The sequence below is a fragment of the Elaeis guineensis genome, chromosome 4, assembly GCF_000442705.2.
Source record: "Elaeis guineensis isolate ETL-2024a chromosome 4, EG11, whole genome shotgun sequence".
Lineage (NCBI taxonomy): Eukaryota > Viridiplantae > Streptophyta > Magnoliopsida > Arecales > Arecaceae > Elaeis > Elaeis guineensis.
Genome location: NC_025996.2, coordinates 18,128,711 through 18,149,446, shown reverse-complemented (window position 1 = coordinate 18,149,446; position 20,736 = coordinate 18,128,711). Strand labels below are relative to the sequence as shown.

At 36.2% G+C, this 20,736-nt stretch overlaps 1 protein-coding gene and 1 pseudogene across 1 annotated transcript; one reads left to right on the top strand and one right to left on the bottom strand.

The window, feature by feature from the left end:
* Window positions 1-316: 316 nt before the first annotated feature.
* On the bottom strand, window positions 317-13,574 carry LOC105043600 (small ribosomal subunit protein mS47). Its single transcript, XM_010921183.4, has 14 exons — window positions 13,290-13,574; window positions 13,105-13,185; window positions 12,880-12,948; window positions 12,689-12,752; window positions 11,019-11,098; window positions 9,582-9,665; window positions 7,843-7,927; window positions 5,579-5,664; window positions 5,343-5,464; window positions 2,272-2,332; window positions 1,096-1,194; window positions 917-1,018; window positions 801-842; window positions 317-722 (listed from the first exon to the last, which is right to left on the bottom strand). Exons 1-14 carry the CDS (start codon window positions 13,410-13,412, stop codon window positions 603-605), a joined length of 1,218 nt encoding a protein of 405 aa, XP_010919485.1. The 5' UTR covers window positions 13,413-13,574; the 3' UTR covers window positions 317-602.
* A 3,941-nt stretch (window positions 13,575-17,515) lies between these two features.
* LOC105043861 (beta-ureidopropionase-like) lies at window positions 17,516-20,055 on the top strand (annotated as a pseudogene).
* The last annotated feature ends 681 nt before the right edge of the window (window positions 20,056-20,736 follow it).

The following is a 20,736-nucleotide window of genomic DNA, read 5'->3' as shown; positions in this document are numbered from 1 at the left end:
ATATTTGCAAAAGGAATTCGGTTGCCAGGCATTTCTGAACCAAATGCACAGGGCCTTGAGATATTCCCGAACAGAATGCACCAACACTTCACCACTCTGCCAGCAGCCTCAGATGCTTGTCATGCACCTTGCCTCATTATTATATGCTTGGAAATTCATGCAGAAAAATTAACAATATTATGAGCAAATTCCTTAGAGCCTCTGCCTACAAGGTGATGAGACCCATCCCTTGGGCCATGCATCAATATATCCCAATACAAAGCATTAGAGACAGGCCCAACATACACTCCTCCCTAATAAATGACCATAAAAGAGGTAGAAACTAAAATTGGATTGTAATTATCAAATCTACTGCAAAAAGATCTTAATTGATGGGATCACAGGCAGCCATCAAATGCCCCTTGTGTAAACCATGCCTCTGCACATGCTGAAATCTAATAATGATAATGCTCTGATGCCAACTATATCTTAAGGATCAAGATTGTCATCAGCACAGCAGTGTGGTTATAATACAACATTTTCTGAACTGACACTGAAAAAAAAATTATCTGCTCCCAACTCCGCAAGGAGATGTATGACGAGCCAACGTCCACCACCTACAATTAGATAAAAGCTTCTCGCAGATGGGTGGGTAGCTTTAGTTCAGGCTCGAACTCACCAAGAGGTGAGAAGTAGTAGTCAACCATGTCATGTGGAACTTGTTCCAGAGTCGGAGGATCCCACTGCATCAGATTTAAATCAGAAACATACCTATCAACTACAATAAACAAATCAATAGATCAAGGAATCAAAGTTCGTACCTTTGGAGCCAAGTCTTTATCAACTAATTGTGCTCGAACACCCTACAGAATCATACGTCAGTAATTTCAAAGAACAAACTATATCATTTTTCATGAAGATGAATAGTTCCAAATACCTCACAGAATTCATGAGAAAACTGTTTCGAGATACCATGAAGAGACATACGATATTCACGAACAAGGCATTCATCCAGAGTCTGAAATCTACCTTCCCGTATCTACTCAGCAGCCGCTAGCATTATCAGCAGGCATGTCACAATAAAGAAGCAACTAACAAGGTGCTCAAGATGCTTACAGATCTCAGGGTAACTTTTAAACTCAAAGGAGAAGCTTCTTTGAGTTTCTTAAGTGCAGATGTACACCAATCCTGATTTAATCTAGCTGCCTCACTTTCCTGTTACATGTACAAAGAAAGTAATGAAAGAGAGAGTGATGATACTTAAAAAATAATTTTTATGTGGCACAACAAGAGGACTGTTGCATCTTAGGTGCATACAAACACGCTGTAATTTCCTATTCTCTAGCTTCAACTTTGTGTGAGCGACTACCAGAAAGACTTTGGTTGAAGCTTGGCTAATCTTCCAAATGAGTTATGAGAAGCTGAGAACATATTTTCTTCCAGGAATTTCCGAAGGACTTGGCAAAAGTTGTTTGCTTTTGAGGGAATCAAAGGGCACTAAATTCACTTTGCTAGCACAGAATCAGTAGGCATGTCACATCATGCACAAAGGAACAAGGCAGAAATGAGAATGTTTCCATGATGAGAACAAACCCAGGCAGTTATACAGTCAAAAAGTTCATTTCCAAAAAAGGCTAAGTAAATGTTAAGGAAATTTGATAAAGTACCAGAGAATCTTCTCAAAAAAGACAGTACCAGAGAAACAATGAGTTGGTTTCGTTTGTGCAAAAAGACAACATCTGAGTTCAAGCATGTCACTCAAAGGGTGCTAAGAATACCCAGAAAGGAAGGCTGATAGAGAAAATACATATCACAAAGATAGAAAGCAAGGTTGGTTGTACTGGTACTAGGACTCATACGGGTTACCAGATGGTACAATATCATATGGTACCATGCATGTCTTTGCAGGCCATACCAACAAAGGGAGAGCCGCATCCCTCTCTCTCTTTTCCTCTCTCCCCTTCTCCATCTCCCCCTCCCTAACTGGATTTTTTGAACTGAGGAGCGAAACCATGCCAATTCGCCCTTGATACAGTTTGGTAGGCCCCCAATCATGCAGTTCAGTGTGGTATGCAAACCTTGATGGAAAGTAAGACCTATAAAAAATGGATGCTGTAATAGAACTCTAATCGTGATCCCAATATTCTAAGATTCATTAGCATGGTTGTATTCATCATACTTTTGTTTTCATGTCTCAATTAATAAACTAAAATATGATGATAAGAGCAACATGACACTTGCATAAGTTGTCAATAGTTTGTGGAGATTAATATATAAAACAGGAACACTCACCAAAGCATCCACAATTTCCTCAACCGTATCACGGCCAAAACATTTATCGATGACCTCTAGCCTGAACAAAATACACCACAAAGTCAACATACTAGATATGGTATCCAACATTCTTTTTTCTTCCCACACACACAAAGGTCAGATAAGTGCTTGTATGGTAAGGAAAACAATTTATGTCTTCAAAGCAAGAACTACAAGGTAGCCAAACTCATTGTCAATAGTAGTAGAGACTTCTCAATGCCCTTTAACTGTTCAGGATGAAAATATCAACTTAGGGCCTGTTTTGATGTCTGGGCCCAAAATCCCATGGAATTTGTAGGTTAGGCCAAGACAGCCAGCTAAGTCAGACTGGGTTAGGCCTATATCTATAAAAACCCAAAAAACTATTGGAGCAAGCCAGCCCGAATCCCATAGGTAGAAAAAAGGACCTCATCAACCTGACTTAGCGGGTTGTTTTGGCCCAACCAACAAATCCCATGCGATTTTGGGCCCAGACATCCAAACAGGCCCTTACACAGATGGTTGCTAAATTTTATACTATGAAGACAGAGCAGTCCATGCTTACTCCCAATTAAATTTTTCACAAGCAAGTTATTCATGGATGCTTTCTTTATAAGGATGTCTCTGCATCAGAAACTATCAACAGACAAAGTGAAAGGAAAAGGGTTTCCTTTGATCTCATTTATTTTGTTTTATATCAGAAATCCAAGAGTCTTGATCATCTTTTAGTCTGTGAGTTGTCCCTTCAAAGGTTTGGGTCAAGCAGTCTGAACTAGAATATGAGCCTTTTTTACATGCCTGAAATTCTCAAACAAGTAGCTGATAAAATCTGAAAGTTATAGTCCAAACTAGGATTGGTTTCAGCAGCATGGAAGAAGAGCTCTTCAAAATTTTTAGGAAGTGGCAGTGTTTCTGCAGTTATTTGATTCCTTTTAAAGATAAAAGCCATGAACTTTGTGGGTACATTTTCACTATAAGCGAATTTAGTTATTTTATTTCAAGCAAAATAAGATAGTATAAATATTCAAAAATTCAGGAAAATACTATCTGAACCAAGGTCCATTTTTGTAATAACATGTCATCAATGACTAAGTTAGAAAATGTAATGTGTCAAGAAGTGGGTGTAGGTACAAGAATCCAGAATAAGCTCATCAAGATGTGGGTGTAGGTACAGAGTTGACACGAGTTTAGGCTACAGGCAAAAGAACAAATAATATGAAAATATTCAAGAATTAGGACTCCTTTTTTGAACCAACAAAACTGAAGGGGATATGTCAACAAGATTTGTTTAATTGTACTCTTGGGTGATATAAAAATAGGCAACATATTCTATTTTAACAATAATCACCTGAGGACCTGGAAGTATTTTACTGTTTACATTCCCTTAGTGCTATTCAAGATGATTGAAGACTAATCTCATAAATCTTGAATCAGCTGGATGGACTGAACCATATAAAAGGCAATAAAGAAATCTACAAACCAGCAATCGCAAGGGAGAGAAGAAAAACCAGAGGCATACAAATGAATGTGTTGAAGTAGAATAGCATGTTTTTTGGGATCGATGAGGAAGCTAAAGCAAGACGGATGATAAATTATTTCCGAAAGCATTGAATGAAGACTCTGCCAAAGGAATTTGTTCAGACAAATCAAAGTGCGGACACGACTTGTTGTTTCACCAAGTTAAAAGGGTGAAGTAGAAATTGTCTTCATTCATAATAGAAATTAGGTCAGGCTACTAGTTTGATAAATAAAAAGAACTTAAATCAGTACAAAATGTAAAAGTATTGTGATACAAGAATAAGCGTGATGTTTAAAAATGCACAAAGTAGTCTGGAGTGAAAGTCATAAATACATAAAGAAGTTACAGATTTATTCATAAATGCAACATCGGAGAATTAGTTTATATCCACAGAAAGAATGTCAAAGATGCTATTCCTAACTTGAGAAATTGATCCATAAAGAGAAAAGCAAATAATTCAGAAGGATCAAAATTTCAGCCGAAACTGATCCATTTTGGCTGAGAGACATAATGGTTTTAGCCTGGCCAAACAGGGGAAAACACATTTTCGTGTTTCAGTTAGTTTAGGCAGGGTTCAGGCATAAGCCATTATACAAGATTTATCATATAATTATAGAACACTATTACACTACCTTAAAGAGACTAGTGTGAACAACCAAATAGTAAACATCATCTCTACAACAATAGGCATGTTTTTACTTGACACAAATAAATGTTTCATAACTGAATGCATTTAATTAAATGGCCAGAAAACCTCAAAAAAAATATATATGAGAATAAACCAATCAGATTCAGAATTTTTGCATGTCGTACTCAAAATTTTTCAGAAATAGATTTCAATTATACATGAGGCGCTGAGAGGTTCAAAGCTGTTATACATAATGAATTTTTGAATGATTCGGTCCCAAAATGCTATATAATAGCTTGGCTTCTTTCAATTTAATCCCAATTTTGTTCTTTTTTCTTTACCCTTTTTGCAACCAAAACTACAGAACTTGGAGGAAAGTATTTAAACTGCCAAAATTTTTTAAGTTGAAACTCCACAGGCCCAACTGTAATCAAGTTCGATTACACAAATTATGGAATCTATGAAGCAATAATTTTGGGTTTATATGTGGCTTCACAAAGTATGTTGATAAAGTGAAGACCATTGCAAAAAAAAAAGAAAAAAAAAAAGAAAAAAGAAATGAACTTGTGAGAAGTTTCTTTAATAATCAGTAGGCAGAATCAATAATATTTTCTGGGTTTTGGTCTTTTCAGTATAAAGTTTGGTGTGCTAAAATCATGAGAACAAGGACATTATGATACATAGTAGAAACAGACAAACTTTATATACCTTGCAGAACATCTACATCTGTCATCTTAAATTTCTTCTCTCTATTTCTAACACCAAACTTTTAGTGTTTAAAGAGGAAAATAAAGTAACATATTATTGATTCAACTTCAAAATCAGCATTTGTAAATGTGTTCTACCTGGTAGCAACGTTTGTGGCTAATGATCATTAACTTGATCTAATAAAGAACTGCAAAGAATTTAAAATATGAATGTCACCTGTGAAAAATGCTCTTTTTATCTGGATACACGATATCACCATATTGTGCAAGAGAAGAGTCTATGACAGAAGGATCATCAGTAACCAACTTAGCAAGCCTCTCATCAATCCAATTAAGCCTCTGTTAAAAAGAAAAAAGAAAGAGAGCATTAATATGGAGGTGAAAGAAGATATTGCTATTGTAAAAATTCTAGAGGTAGAGTTTCAAAATAGAGTAGGGACTGAAAGAACCAACAGCACTCATTGAATAATGAGTAGCAAGGCCAACTGCAAGCATGTCTATCCCATTGAGCCTTTCACCAGTTAGAGCCAGATATTCCCCTGCAAAATGAATACAGGCATAAATAAGAACCATTTTGCACAATAGCGATGAGAAAAGAAAAGCAACAAGTATGCTGAAACAGAAACACTAGTTAAGACAGTCATTAAAAGCAATAGATAAACAATGTGAAATGTAAGGGTGCAAAAAAGTCGAACATGAGCCATGCAAGGCCTACTCTAGCTTGGCTCATTTTATAATTGAGCGAAGCTCAAGCTACTCACGAACAGCTTGTTTAAGAGATAAAGTAAATAATGATAATAATAATAATTTATTTATATATTTTGGAGTAATAAGCTTAATTATATTTTAATTTTAAAATTAAAATATATGCTATTCTATATAACATATATTAATTTATAGGGAAAAATTATTTGTATATATAATCATAATTAAAATAATAATACATTATATACTATTTATATTTCAAGCTAATTCGAGCTGATCTTGAGCAAGTTAAACTTAAATCTAGCTCCCCCTGTTTCCAAACTGAGCAAGCCAAATTTCAAGCATGCCTTGAGCCAGCTCGCAAATGGCTTGCTCATTTGCTAGCCCTAGTAAAATGAAATGTTAGGTTTTGAAAGTGTTATGAAAGAGAATATAAATACGAAAATAGATTCCTTGAATGCAAAACTAGTCACCATGGTGCAAGGTGATTGTGTCTCACCAGCATGCACATCAGATGAATTCTTAATATCGATCCACTGTGCATGCTTTAATAACATCTGCATAAACACATGGACGCATATGACAATGGGAACAAGAAATGCATCTTAAGGCAGAGATTCATCTTGGATGAGGATTGATAGACCACTTCATGTTAAAACAAAGATTAGTCTAATCATTTACTATGTGTGGGAACTACCGAAATACATAAATTTACATTAATTGAGAAAAAAACAGAAACATGAATATATTTTCTAAATAATAAATCACAAGTTCTCTAGAATTTATCATGCAATATATAGTATGTTGTCAATAATACTTGGAATAACCCTCAACTCATGCTTCAAAACATTGTTTATAACCTGCCATATATTTAAGGTCGTCAAATATTATAACATGTACAGACATACCATCAGTTATTATCGTTCTTTATCACACCATATAACATTAGATATAGTGATTAACCTAAAATTTATAGAATAGCAAGTACAAAAATGTGCATTAGTTGAGAGCTACTGCTATGGTGGTTTGCACATTTCCAGTGATGTTTTTCAGTAAGAACACGTCCAACATGATGCACTGTGATGATATGTTTATAAAAAACAATCGCGTATTCTGAGTGCGCAGAACATGTCTGTTCATCTTTATAAGGCTGGTTGAAATCATCTATATATGACAATTAATTTTTTTTTATTAGTGTATATTTGTGTATTGCTATAGTATATGATGGCAAGGCTACATAGATTTCAAGCTTTGCCAAGTACCAATTGATACTTTAGAAGTTTGCACAGTAAGAAGTCAAAGTCATTGGCAGTCTGTGGCCAAGGATTAAGAGTTTTCAGGATAAACACTGTTAAAAAGAAAAATGAATCATACACCCAAAGTTTTTGGATTACAAGAAGGAATAGCTCTTGGACTTGCGAGACGAGGGATGAAACATTTTCCAGAAGTTGTACCCAAGTGAGAAATCAATGTCAACCATAATCCCATTGGATGGTAACAATAATGCTAGCAACATGTTGATATCCGGTGAGGAGATTGTACATATAATCCAGCTTATACCACAAGTAGGATCAGAGTAAAGAATAAAGAAGTGATTTTGGTTACAAAAAGATGGACTGACACAAGGAACCTTTTTAAGAGAGAAAGGAATATGAATTTGTTACTTAGCAGGCTTAAGTAAAATTGCTACACTGGATTTGTTAATTGGAGTGTCAAAAGCATTCCATTCATCAGAAAATGTAAGAGTTATGAAATGAAATACATATCTTATTAAGTCTCCGGCCACATCATAAGTAGGACTTGAAATCTTACACTATCATTTAACTTTCATCGAATTAATATATCATAGTGACAAAAAGGGCATCCACATGAAGCTTGTGCAAACTTCAAATATCAAGCAATAACCGACAATGACAAATGATGGTACCTTTAGGAAGTGAACTACAGTAATAGTTTCTTCATGAACTTTTAAGTTATAAGCAAGTGCAGCAAATTTCATCCCAAGGACTTACCTACATGACCAGTTAGATGTGACAGGTAAAAGGAAGCCCCAGCATCAGGATGAAAGCCAATTTGAGTTTCGGGAGTGGCGAAGATCTGAAATTAATCATATAATCTTAAAGTAATTTAAATAAATGTCAAAAGTCTATGTTCAACTAAAGATGACAAAATCATATAATCTTAAAGCATGCAGACAACTAGGATAGTTTAATGTATATACTGCACAAAACCATTTCCAGTTCATCATTGAGCTACTAATTCTCAAATAAGCATAATATCAAATGCATAACATTCAACATGAAGCTAAACCATTTCTCACAAAAACCATGCACCTAAACCAAGGTAACGAATGCATTGCTCTAAAATCTAAGTTTAAAAAATATGCTTAAGCTGAATTTAATAATGTGTTGGAAGCATAGATTTCCATACCATCCCAAAACACCTAGTATGGGGCATACCATACCGTACCAAGTCAGAACCGGCATAAAACTCATGTTCAAGTAGGTATAGGCCTCATACCGCCCCGTACCGAGGCATCCTGAGACGTACTGAGATGTGTGCCCAGATGTACCAATCTATACCACACTGTACCGACATACAAAGTGAGAAAATAATGTCCCTGACCATACTGTATCGAATCATAATGTACCAGTATAGTGCCCAGTATCGAGATTGTCGACCTTAGTTGGAAGTAGTTCACTCTCACATGTACATCACTTGTACAAGTTAATTACAAAGTCCTCTATGGCTACAAAAAAATGGTAGGCCTTTGATACAAAGTCAATCAACAAGTCTATCAAATGATTCTCACCATATACCTTAAATAACTGTTACCTGCCACAATTGTTGGAATAAGGAAACAGCATAATACCATTTTAATGAATAAGAAGGTTGAAGCCATGAGACCATTCAAAGACAGACAAGATATTGATGAAAACAAATGAAAAATCTATAAAAATATTTACTGACAGAAACATGGCAATTTAACTGTTAATCAATTGTTGCATGCTACATAAACATCAGTTTGGCTGGAAAGGTGGATGTAGCCACATCTTTACTAGTGATGCCATTTTGGTGATTTTAAATTTTGCCTGGAAATATAATATGTTATGCTGTCCAGTATACAGACCAGAAAACTTATGGTCATATGCCTGATTAGCTAAATGAGATAATGAAATGAAATACATGGCTTGATCTCAACATGAAGAAATAGCACAAAGTCCAACAAGGGAAAAAATACCAATAGACATGATACGTGGGTCTTGCTAACTTTGCATGTAAAGAAATTAGGTGGTCTCCTATCAAAACTACTTGCTTGAAGGCATTTATCAGGTTAGTTTTCCCCAAGGCCTAAACTGACAATGTCTATCTAGGAACTAACTAAATATTAAAGGATTTCTATTGGCCTTTGGGCATGATGTCAAGGATATAAAATTAGTACCCCAAAGAATGCACAAACTGTTATGCCTATTTTATTTTCTTGTATAAGAAACCTCAAAAGATTTATAGCCTTCATTTTAAGACAACATTTTGTTTGCTTGTGACATAAGCATCTATATGCTTGTCCATGGAGTCACCCAGATATAAGGCATGTCAATTTAACCAGACAAAGGAACAGTCATGTAGCATGCTTCCAGAATTATATAACATCACATACTTGAAACTTGTCTACTTATTTGTTGACAATTTGAGTACAAAAGAAAATAATATAACATTACAATTTCTTGGAGCAGATGTATATTACTCATACAGTCTTATCAGTTGCAATACGAAATGCCCCAGGAACTGAAACTCCTGCTCCACCCCCCATGGTAACACCATCTAAAATGGCAACCTTCAAACAATAAGATAACTACAACTTAGCATAGCAGCCAAACTGATGAAAGGCAAAAATGAAATGTCTAGCAAACAACTTTTAATATAAAAGAGGAAATATTTCTAAACAATATGTCAAAAGATTATGTCAAATAAGTATAAATGCTATAGAAGGGTAAGAAAGGTCTTCTGCAAAAATATTCTAGAAAGAAAGAAAGAAAAAAAGAATAATAGATCCACCACATATGAGTATGTCTAGTTCCTTCTAAAGAGGAACACCATGATCATTAACAGTTTTCGAGGGAAGTACAAAATATTATCATCTATACAAGCTAAAACCAGAGATGCACTAGTATAAAGCATTGACGATGAACATATTTAATGCTTGTGCAAATAAAAACTAACCACAATAATATTATGTGCATACCTGACTTCAACGTGGTCAAGTCATGGTTCATGCTGAACTCTACTATTCTCATCTCAAATTCTAATTACTTGGGAAACAATTTCTATTGCCATCTTGCTATATCAAAAGAAAGCAGGAAACAGGAATTTGAAATGTAAAACTTTTTTCATAATTGATGATCCTATTTATTTTTACTACTTTTAATCAAGAGAACAAAGCATGTGGAAAATTGCATGGGCTAATAAGTTGATTCTCACACAGGAGAAACCCTCTGGACTGCGATGGGGGTTATCCCAGAGCAGCTTTGGGATATTTTGTTTTTTGATTCTCTTGGTTGTATTCATACAAGATTTGTTTGAATGAACCATCCTACCAAAAAAAATAATAATAATAAGTTGATTCTCCTCTTCCTATTTTCATAGAGTTACTAAATTATCATAGAAAAAAAAATAAGAATCTATTGCATTTTTTTCACAACTTTGAAAAAAAAAAATTATTTGCACAGAGCAAAAATCAAGTAATGCCTAATCAACTTCACACTTGAGTAGAGGAAAAAATTGTCAATTTTGTAATTAAATTCTTGATGTACACACTAGTAATGATACCGTGTATGAATAGAAAGTCATTTCAATTTAAACAATATAATTTAATACTTGGGTGTCAAAAATCATTTTAAAACTGGATCCTCTGACTATGGTTAGACACAGCCTTACATATATGCAAGCAAAATAATTATAAAAAAAAAAACAGGGAGAGTATTTCTCACAGTCCAACTATTACAATAAAGAGAATTCTACAGAACTGGTTAAATGTAATTTCAATTAATTACTATTACAGTAAATATCTTCAAAAAAATTACAGTGAACATGGCCATCGTGTATCAATTTAAAAAAAAAATACACTCCAAGGTCCAGATTAATTAACACATTTCCAACATCTGAAGGTTTAACAAAGTTATAAACTTACATGAGGCTTCAAATATGTGCCTAAAATGTAAATGAACATATATAGATTCCTGAAAAAATCCTTGCAATCTTCAACCTTCCCTGCACACAACTAAAAATAACTTGTAATACAGTCAAATGATATGCACAATTGATCTAATAAAGCTACAATATATAAATCAAAATCATGCAACAACATGTGTAGTGGGTGTCATGTATAATACTCTATGTAAGAGAAATGTCAGTTTTCAGGGACTAGACTTTTGAGCAGTTAATTATACAGATGGCATAAGACAAAATTAAAATTTTGGACCAACGGAATATCAGAAACAGGCAGAAAATTAGTTCTGTACACAAATAAGTTTTCATCCATCATATTAATGCATTTCGTTATTCACAAATATTTTACATGGGATTGATGAGTGGAATTTAACTTTTCTGAGTAGTGCATCAGTTTCTCTTTTATTTTTTTTTTCCATTTACAGTTTCCCTATGTATGTTATCTTAATAAATAGCTTCTATTATCAGGTCTGATCCAAACCCTGTTTTTTGTGGGAACATCGTGCTTATATAGTATCCTCATTGATTATAGCCAACAGTCAGACTACCCTCTTGATACTCTCTACCTTTCAAAGTACAAGGAATGAGTTTAGATATCCTTATAAGTCATCTTCTTGTTTTCTGTCTATGTTGCTGTTTTTCCCAACCAGCCAAATAATTTTAATTTTAATGCACAAGTTTTATTTTATTATTTTTTAAACCTTTGTCACCTTGGCCTCCTATTAAGGTATGGCATGAAAAACAGGCCCAGAGGTAACAAATCAGCATGGTATTAAAGGCATTAAGGGAAACAACGATAGATATCATCACATGTTGGTCCTGCTAAATAAAGCTTCCAAGGTGGAACTTTAATATCTCATTTGGTCATTTTGAACTCCATGATTTAACAACCTCCAGCTCCCACATGAATCTAGATCATCATCATTCGTCATCCTCTTCTACTCTATTCTACTTCTCCTTCACTTCTTCCTATTTCTTCTCCTTATAACTATCCTCCTATCCTCTATCTCCTTTTTCTTTTCCTCTTTTCTCTGCTTCTCCCTTCTTATTCTCATCTTGGTGATGTTTCAATAGTCTTCATCACCTTATTCTTGTCAATTTCCTCTCTACTTTGTCTCCACTACCAAAAGAAACCACCCCATCTTATCTATCCCATCCAAAAAAGAAGAGAGTGTGTTCTCTCTTGGTCCCCCTGCCCCAATTTTATTATCATTGATGCAAAGCCTGAGGTGCTGCAAGGTATCAATTGAATCCCAGTACCAATTTTTCTCTCTACTTGGGTACATGCCATCGTATCTTCCTACTCTTCCTAAATGGATCATAAACTAGTTTAAAACATTACAAATGAAAAGTTTTTGCATAATATTTTTGTTCAATTGGTGATACCCCAAAATCTTATACGAGTTTCCTAGATGCAAGTCTTCTGGAAATGTTCAAGTTCTAGCAGAAAGAACTAGCAATACTTGGAATTATCCTCTGTCCCTTTCGATGCATTCTTACAAATTCATATACACAACCATATACATTAAGCACAAAAATATCACACTACATGTACCAATTATAAATGTAAAATTAAAGAAAGCCTTCAATCCAAATCAGAACAGCAAGCCATTAACTAAAAGCGATACTGACCTTCATTGAGCAATCGGTACAGGGTGACAACATCTCCCCCGGCACAGAATGCTCTGCCACTGCCCTTCAGAAATTAAAACCAAATCTAAGTTCTCCTCATACTGTTAGAGAAAATGAGTTCTCTTAATGAACAACGAACCCGAATCAACATAAAAAGAGGAACCTAGCATCCAAACGAACTGAGATCCTACCTTCATTATGACAAACCCGATATCAGGATTATCTTCCCACGACTCATACAGCTTCTTCAACCGACGCGCCTAAACAAAAATCATCATTGATATATGACCTTTTATTGAGCAAAATCTAACTCCGCATTCATTAAGTCAAAAACTCAAACACCACAACTGCATGCAAGGGGACAAAAAAAAAAGGAAAAAGTACCCATCACAAAATGGGGTTCGAGAAACAAATACCATGTTCGTCGTGAGAGCATTCAGAGAAGATGGCCTGTTAAGGATCGCTGCCCTTGCGCTCGCCTTGCCCTCCACGAGTACCTGGAATCGATCGCCATTAGCAAAAATAGAAACAGAGCTACAAGGAGAGAATCAAAAGGGCACAGGGAACGAAACAAAAAGGAGCGGCCCATCAGCAAACTGACTTCGTTGTGGAGAGGGTCATCTTGGGCGGCGCTGGGTTGGGTGGAGAGGGTACGGGGGTTGGAGAGAAGGCGCAAGGCGGGTTGGGACCGCCTAGCCAACGCTAGGGCTTTTAGGCTTCGCATCTTCGTTTGGGTTTCCTCGTTAATTGGAAAGGGGAAAGGAGGCTGGCGCTGCTCCTCCCGCTCCTCCTCGCGCGGTTGAGCGATACACTTCTTGCGCTTCCGATGCGTAACCGCGTGGGGTTTTAGGAGAGAAGAAGAAACACCATCACTGATATTTGTGGTGAATTTGGAGGTGCACGTGGTTGCTAAGATTATAGCTTTGACATTATTAAATTAAAATATAAATTATAAAAATATCTAAAAATAATTAATTTCTGATTAATTTTTTTTATTGATGCGACATACCTTATTTTCATCCCTATGTTCAAAAGTATTGGGCTTCCCCCCTCTCTTGAAAGTTTTTTAAGTCATTTACCAAAAAAAAAAAAAAAAAAAAGGGTTTTTTAAGTCCATATATGATACATTTTTCTAAAAACTCCCTTCTTGTATACTGTTATGTTTTAAACGTTTTAAAAACGAATTCTAATTAAGATTGTTCCATATATATTAATTTTTAATGGAGCAATCTAATTATGAGTATTTTTGGCATTAAAAATTAAGAAATTAAGCTACGTTTATATATAATTTTAAGAGGACTGGGTAGACAACCTTCAACAGGAAATAGGGTTATCTCCCTGAAACGGACTAAGTATTTTGGGCCTAGCCCAAGAAATCTCCAATCAAGCTAGGCTAAACAAAACCAAACTTGAAGCTGCAAAAAAGGCTCTAAATTAACTTCGAGCTAAACCAAAAATCAAACCCAATTTCACTTGATAAAGCTCGAATGTAATTGTGTTTATGTATCATGTATCATCTAGATACTGTACCATTGCATTTTTTTGTTCTTTGAATCAATTAAGTCTTAATTAAGGCTTGAACAAAACTTGAATTCAAGCTTCAAACAAGCTTGATTCAAGATTGATTTGATTTAGTATGATTCAGGACTACCAAGTTGATGAATTAGGTTTGTGCTTGGCTTGGTTAGAAGTTAAGCTCAATCTAAACTTGAAATGATGGTAGACAAAGTATATATGGTCTCAAAGCTCAAGTTATATTTATTTTCAAACTATGCTTGATTAGAGTCAAGCTGGATCAAGCTTTTCTCCAATGCACCCCTAAATAGAATGGTGCATTTGCTACTAAACAAGATGTATATCTTTCCAATAAAAACAAAAATGTATATGCAAATTTTTTTTTACAAAAAAATCAAGTGCTCAATAAATTCTATCAAAAGCATTTTTGAAACAATATAAACATATTTACATACAACATACATACATACAAGAGGAAGCAAAAGGATGGGGGTCGGGGAGGATCAGGGTAGACCAATGGTCTTGTAAATTCAATTTTTTCAAGATACTATATATCATTCTTTTAGATGAATTATGAATGTCAAAAATCTTGAGACTAAGAGGTTGCCAGCCTTTACTCAAAAAAAAAAAAAAAAAAGATTGCCAGCCTCCTCAACTTCTCTGTCTCCTCTGCCCTTCCTCCTTTTATGGGCCTATTTCCCCAACCATATTAAAAGGGATTGGAATGCCATGGATCTTCTGATCCCAGGATCTCTGTCTCATTCAAATCATCTTTAGATGAACACTGATACAGCAAAATCCTGCCTACTGAAATCTAATGTCCTACCTTTTTCCTACTATTTCTTTTTGGCTCGCTCCACCTCCTCAGTACTGCAACTAATTTCCACTCGTCCAAGGGATATCCCACGGATTAGTGGCTAGGCATACGCAAAGCCATGGATGGCCATTACAAGTATGTCCTCCTGGATTCCATATTCTTTCTGTATCCCATGCATGACTAAGGATTGGTTAAAGGTTTGTGTGGATAGAAGAGAAAAGATGGAGAAGCCATCAATATGCATTCTCAGGTTATGCAAGCTCGTGATTGTAGGTTTTTTTCTTTTTTTTGATGTGAATAGGAGGCAGCAGAAAGCCACAGCCCCCCACCCCACCCCTTCTCCGAAGAAACCGCGAAAGCAACCAAAGAATAGAGGGTTCTGATCCAATAAATGGTCATTAAGTGCCGGGATTAGAGACTAGCGACTTCAGCTTATTCCACAGTTGCAGATGTTGTTCCTGAAACTTTTGCAGACCCCAACTGTCTCCAACGGTAGAAATAATGAAGGATCTTCTGTAAGGCTGGATAAACAGATTGTCATTTGTTCATAAATATTCGTGTGTTTCGCTCCCTCCAAATTTTCCCAGCAAACCACAGCGAACAGTTGGTATCCAGAAATTTTGGACACCTTGTCTTTTTTCTTCTCCAAACAGTCCACAGATCATGGAATGCCATTGGTCTCCCTTTTAAATTCAACTGTCATTTGATAATGGTCCAAAGGCTCCCCGCAAAAGAGCATCTAAAGAAGAGGTGGTTGGTGGGTTGAATGTTAGATCCACATAGACAACATCGAGCAGAAATGTTCCATCATCTTATTTAGAATCTCCCAGTATGCAACCTATTCTTAGCTGCCAACTAAAGGAACATTGTCACCTTTTTGGGACAAAGCATCATCCAGATGGCATTGTAGTGGGGACATCTCAAACCATCAAAATTCAGAAAAGAATAAAGGAGTGTTTGATTAGAGGGAGTTGGGGTCAGAAATTGGAATGAAAATGAATGGCTTCCATTCCGACTATTTAGTTGGAAGAGTCTCATTCTGATTCCAGTTCTGAGGTGGAATGGAAATGGTCCAATCTATCTAAAACTCAATCCCTTCTTCCTTTAAAAATTTAAATTTTCATTCCGATTTCAATTTCAATTGTAAAATATGTTTTAAGAGATTTGACCATTTCAATTCTAATTTCTATTTTAATCGATTCGATTTTAGTCGAGAACCAAATACCTCCCAAAAGAATCAACCATCAAGATCATATTATTAGCCAGCTTCCAAACAGGAAAATCGTGACAGCACAACCGACACAATGGGGCAATGTAAAATATGTAACTGATGAATCTCAACTCTTGTCAGGCTTCATCTTTTTTTTTCACCCGAATGTATTATACGGAGTATTTACAATGATATGATACAGGAACGGTGATTGTATTGAAAGGTTTTACAGGAAAAGTAAGAGTCGAAGTTGAAGTTCACAACAGAGCTTTCAAAGAACAAAATGAGACAGAATGAGAGTTGGCGCCGAGCATGGCTGTTTGTAGAGAGGCCAATCAGATTCAGAGAAGCCATTCAGATATCATCTGAGGCTTCTTGAATTCCAGTCTGATGAAATGGGGAGATTTGGCTTCAATACCCCTGCATAAAGCTCCTCAAACCGAGAGCACAATGTTATCGCATCCATCCACACGTCCTCCCAAGGACAGATGGATTCTTCATTTCCGCACTTTTTTCGTTTTGAAAGGAAGGGAGGCTGTAAAAAGGAACATCCACCCATCATTTATTATTAACTAAGCTATTTACAGTGGATGGGTTTATAAGGAGATAAAAGACTGCATGGCCTGTGTACAGTCGAAAAAACAGAGATCAGCATCACTTCAAATTACAGGTTACAGAAATCAGAGCATCAAGCGATGTTGTGAACGAAAGAAGGCAGCATCAGACGCCAATGATGCAGAGATGAACATGTTGAAACTTGGAATAGTTTGATCCCTCCCTCATTTTTGCAGCCGCAGGGAGGTAGGGGGGCTAGATGTCACTGGGAATGCTTTTGACGTTTGTTCACACTCGTCCGAATTCAGGAAGAGCAGAGTGAATGCAGAGAACCGACCAACCATTGAAGGTCCAGATTGCTTCAGAAGCAACAGAAGATGAGGAAGAGGACTTGCGGAGGAAGATGGTGGCATTCCTCTCTTTCCAACATGATCGGGTAACCGCCGCAAGCAACATTCGGATGATAGGATGAAATTTCTTTGAGGAAGATCTGTTGATCTAATCAAGGTATAAAAAATTAAAAGAAGTTTTTGGATGAAGCACACCTAAATTGGTGCAGATTGCAGTCCAGATGGAAGAGAATAGAGGACACGACTGGAAACAGACCTTCGGAAGGCCTCGTTCGTGAAACGAACATCTCTCTAGATGGGTGAACGACCAGAAGCAGACCTTTGGATTCTCATCCCCAATCTTCTTCTTGAGTGGTGGGCTCTCGTAATCTGATGCCACCATGGCCCACTTGATCCTCGTAGAAATTGACAGGTCCTCCTACCTATCCCTTTCTTTGTCTGCTTCGCAATATCTCATGAATCTTAAGATTGTGGATTCAATGGGTCTCCTATTCCTGCCCATATCTCCAGCTAGCCTGGATTGAGGGATTGTTGAGACCAGCCATTAATCTTGCAAAATGTAAGCCCTTGGGTTTATACGGTGACAGGCTCACTTCTATTTTACCCTTTCTTGCCTTCTCTCTTTCACGTGAAGGAGTTTCGTGAAGATAGTAATAACTTTTGATTATCACTTCTAGAAATTGGTTCATGACCATCTTCCATCGACGAGCAAGATGTTCTTAAAATGAGGTAAGACATGGGAAATAAAAACATTTCTTTTAGAAATGGAGGTAAAGCCACCTGACTTATTCGGAGAAGAAAATGATTTAATTTTCATGTTGGATCTGAATAAATGCAAAGATTACATTTTTCTGGGCTAGTGATCCCGACGTGAATGCAATGCCAAACCATAATTACGTACTTGAATGAATAAAAGTCCTATCAAAAAAAAAAAAAAAAAAGGGAATAAAAGTCATGTTTGAAGTTGTAGGCTTGCAGCATTAGCTCACTGATTGTAACTAAAGTGGAACCTAGTGAAGGAGATTCATGTGCATGGTTTTTTATTTTTTTTTCACAGGCTTACGGGTTCCATGCTGACCAAGGGTTATTGCGTTGTCCTTCCAACTACTGCCCACTTTGCAGACCAGAAGAAAGCTATCATGCAGAAAAGTAAAACCCATGATTGATGCAGCCGGTGCTTCCGGTGTCAATGTTTTATACTTGCAAGTAAGTTCTATGCACCGTTTAGGTTTCCCTCATCCCTTCATGAATTCCAAAAGTAGTATTTTAGTTTTGTACACAATGTCTCGATGCTTTCAATTTTCATCAGATCTTTCTTACCTTGTATCATCTTGAATCATGAAAAATCCAATATCTGGGCCTCTTCTCCTTTATCTACATCTCATTCTCTCTTTTTTTTTTTATTTCAAAAAAAAAAAAATGTTAGATCTGGCAGTTACAATTCTTGCCAGATTAGTTCCTAATCCTTTTAATAAAGTTATGCTGAAATTGACTTCGTCTCTATAAAGGTAGGAGGCTTGGATGATGCCATTTGCCTTCTGCACCCGTGAGAAGAGATGGTGTGAATTTGCAAAGCCCGCTGAAGGAGAGTCAAATAAATTTCTTCAGGACCTTCCACGGAAGTATAAGATGGTAATTGTGAATTCAATTCTCGAAAAGGGATGTAAACCACGGAGAAATAACTCGGAATACTGCTGTCATAACTGGAAACCATGGTAACTATTTGGCATCCATCGCAAGGTAGACCGTTGTTGTGCTATTTAATTGTTGCTTGCATTATTATCAATCACCTGTCTCCGTGTACATCTCTAGTAGGAATGACAACAAGAAGAGTACCTGCAAAATTTGTCATACTTGTATCTTAATCCTTCTGAAATCCAACCATCCGAACCCGTCCAAATCCAATTAAAAATTTATTCAAAAAATCCGAGTATGCTCTCTCAAAAAATGATAAATTCGTAGAGTATCCAAACCTATCTAACTAATCTTTATTCGGATTGGATCAAATCGGGTCGGGCACCCAACTCAGAATCAAAAAAAATGAAAACAAATATAATATCAAGTAAAAACGGATATAACTAATTTGGCAAATATTCTAAATGTAGGTTAGTTTTGTACCTTTACTGAAAAGGTAAGGTTTGGTGTTCAAGTTCCTCGTGATATGTATATTTTTATAAAAAATTTTAAAAATATATTATGTGCCATCAGATTTGGATAGCAGATACTTGAGGGCAAATCTCAACCCTGTGTGAAACTCTAACGGATTTTAGTTTTAAATTCTAAATCTATCCGAAATTCTAAATAATTTTGCTAATTAGATGCTATTAGAGTTTGATACCGGGCAGATACCCGAAAAAAACCCTCCCAGCTGAAAGTTTCATTAGCATCACATTCCTACGGTTGGGGATTTCGATAAGAACACATACCATATGAAAGGAAACGCTGGCATCCTTTTTCTGAAACTGCTCAAGTTGCGAGTAAACATTTTTTACGGAAGGCACCATCCTTTAAATTGGTTAGCACTCGGACTTAGCTCTGCTACAGTTGGAGAACCAAGTGAACCGATGCGAGGTATTTGCACTTTGGTTCCCTTTTCCGCCTTATCATTTTTCCCCTATTCTCTGCGAGTTTCACAATTTAATTCCTTCATGTAAGAAAGAAATTATTGATCTTTGTGATGTTACAGGCTCGGAACACTGCAATAGCAAGTAGTTACTTCAGTGGGTCGATGAATCGTATGGGGACGGAGGTGTTTCCAAATCCGTTCAATTCTGGTGATGGGAAGCCCCAACATTCAGATTCTGGGCATTTTATGGTTCTAGCCATTTTTCTTCTCCTGATGCATCTTGCATCCCATCCCTCTCACGCTACAAGGATGGCTTAGTTAATGATTTCAGACACGGATGTCAACCTCTGTTGACATATAAATCACAGCTGGCATTTCAGAATGGTTGTGAATTATATGCATTTATTTTTTCTTAGGAGACATTTGGTTAGAGAGAGTAGGGATTTAGAATCAAAATAGAAATGGATGGCTTCTATTTTAATTGTTTGATTGGAAGGAGTCTCATTCCGATTCTGATTGCAGGACACAATTGAAATAACCAAATTTATCTACAACTCAATTACTACACTCCTCTAAAGATTCAAATTTTAATTCCGATTCTGATTCCAGTTATGAATCAAACGTTTTGAGAAATTTGATCATTCTAATTTCGATTCCAGTTCATTCCAATTCTGATTGTGAATCAAACACTCCCTCAATAGTTGAAATCGGATTTTTCTCCTTAGGTCTATGTTGCCCCCATGCTGCACAAGAGACCATAAATTTGATTGGTGATGATTGGAATTTGAGTATTCTTGCAAACCAATGGACGAGATTCTCCTTGTCAGCAAGCAGATAACCTTTACCTTGCCACATCAGTTTGATGACCATGATAGGCCGAAAAAGCTTGACATGGATTGTTTTTGCACAAATACAAGTGATTCAGTCTGGCAAAAATGCAACTAAAATGAATTTCTGCAAAACTCCTGTCGAGTTGGAGTATTGTGAATTGCAATCTACATGTTAGCTTTGGCATTTCATAAACTGTAAATTGCT